The sequence below is a fragment of the Morone saxatilis genome, unplaced genomic scaffold (genome assembly GCF_004916995.1).
Source record: "Morone saxatilis isolate NCDOM2014 unplaced genomic scaffold, NCSU_SB_2.0 Contig16, whole genome shotgun sequence".
Taxonomy (NCBI): domain Eukaryota; kingdom Metazoa; phylum Chordata; class Actinopteri; family Moronidae; genus Morone; species Morone saxatilis.
In genome coordinates this window covers 14,332,018-14,332,333 of record NW_023339718.1, presented here as the reverse complement: position 1 = coordinate 14,332,333, position 316 = coordinate 14,332,018, and the positions used below count along the sequence as shown (strand labels likewise).

The 316-nt window shown below is 51.3% G+C and overlaps 1 protein-coding gene across 1 annotated transcript in view; it reads right to left on the bottom strand.

Moving 5' to 3' along the window:
- The window catches only part of zgc:152830 (uncharacterized protein LOC767682 homolog), a 6,347-nt gene that overhangs the window by 4,329 nt on the left and 1,702 nt on the right, over positions 1–316 (bottom strand). Inside the window, exon 4 of the mRNA XM_035657894.1 lies at positions 37–185. Coding sequence (XP_035513787.1) covers positions 37–185 — 149 coding nt within the window. The remainder of the gene's footprint in view (positions 1–36; positions 186–316) is intronic.

The window sequence follows — 316 nt, the reverse complement described above, 5'->3', positions numbered from 1 at the left end:
AGGAGAGAAGAAATAAATCAGCTGCCATCAACTGACCGTTTGATGCCGTTGAGTGCAGCGTCACTGAAACGCCTGACATCATCGTAATCGCGGTTCACCGGGCCGGTGGAGGCAAACACCAGGCGGTTACCAGGGAGACCAGGGACCTTCACGACCACTACCTCATCTCCAAGACCGCTGTCCACCTATAGTGAGAGTAGACGAGGGAGAGTAACACCACAGCGTCACCGGAGAACGCGTTACACCACCTGTTGTTGCTGATCGGCTGTAATACATATTTATGTGGTGTAATATGGTTTATGTGGAAGTGAACTTC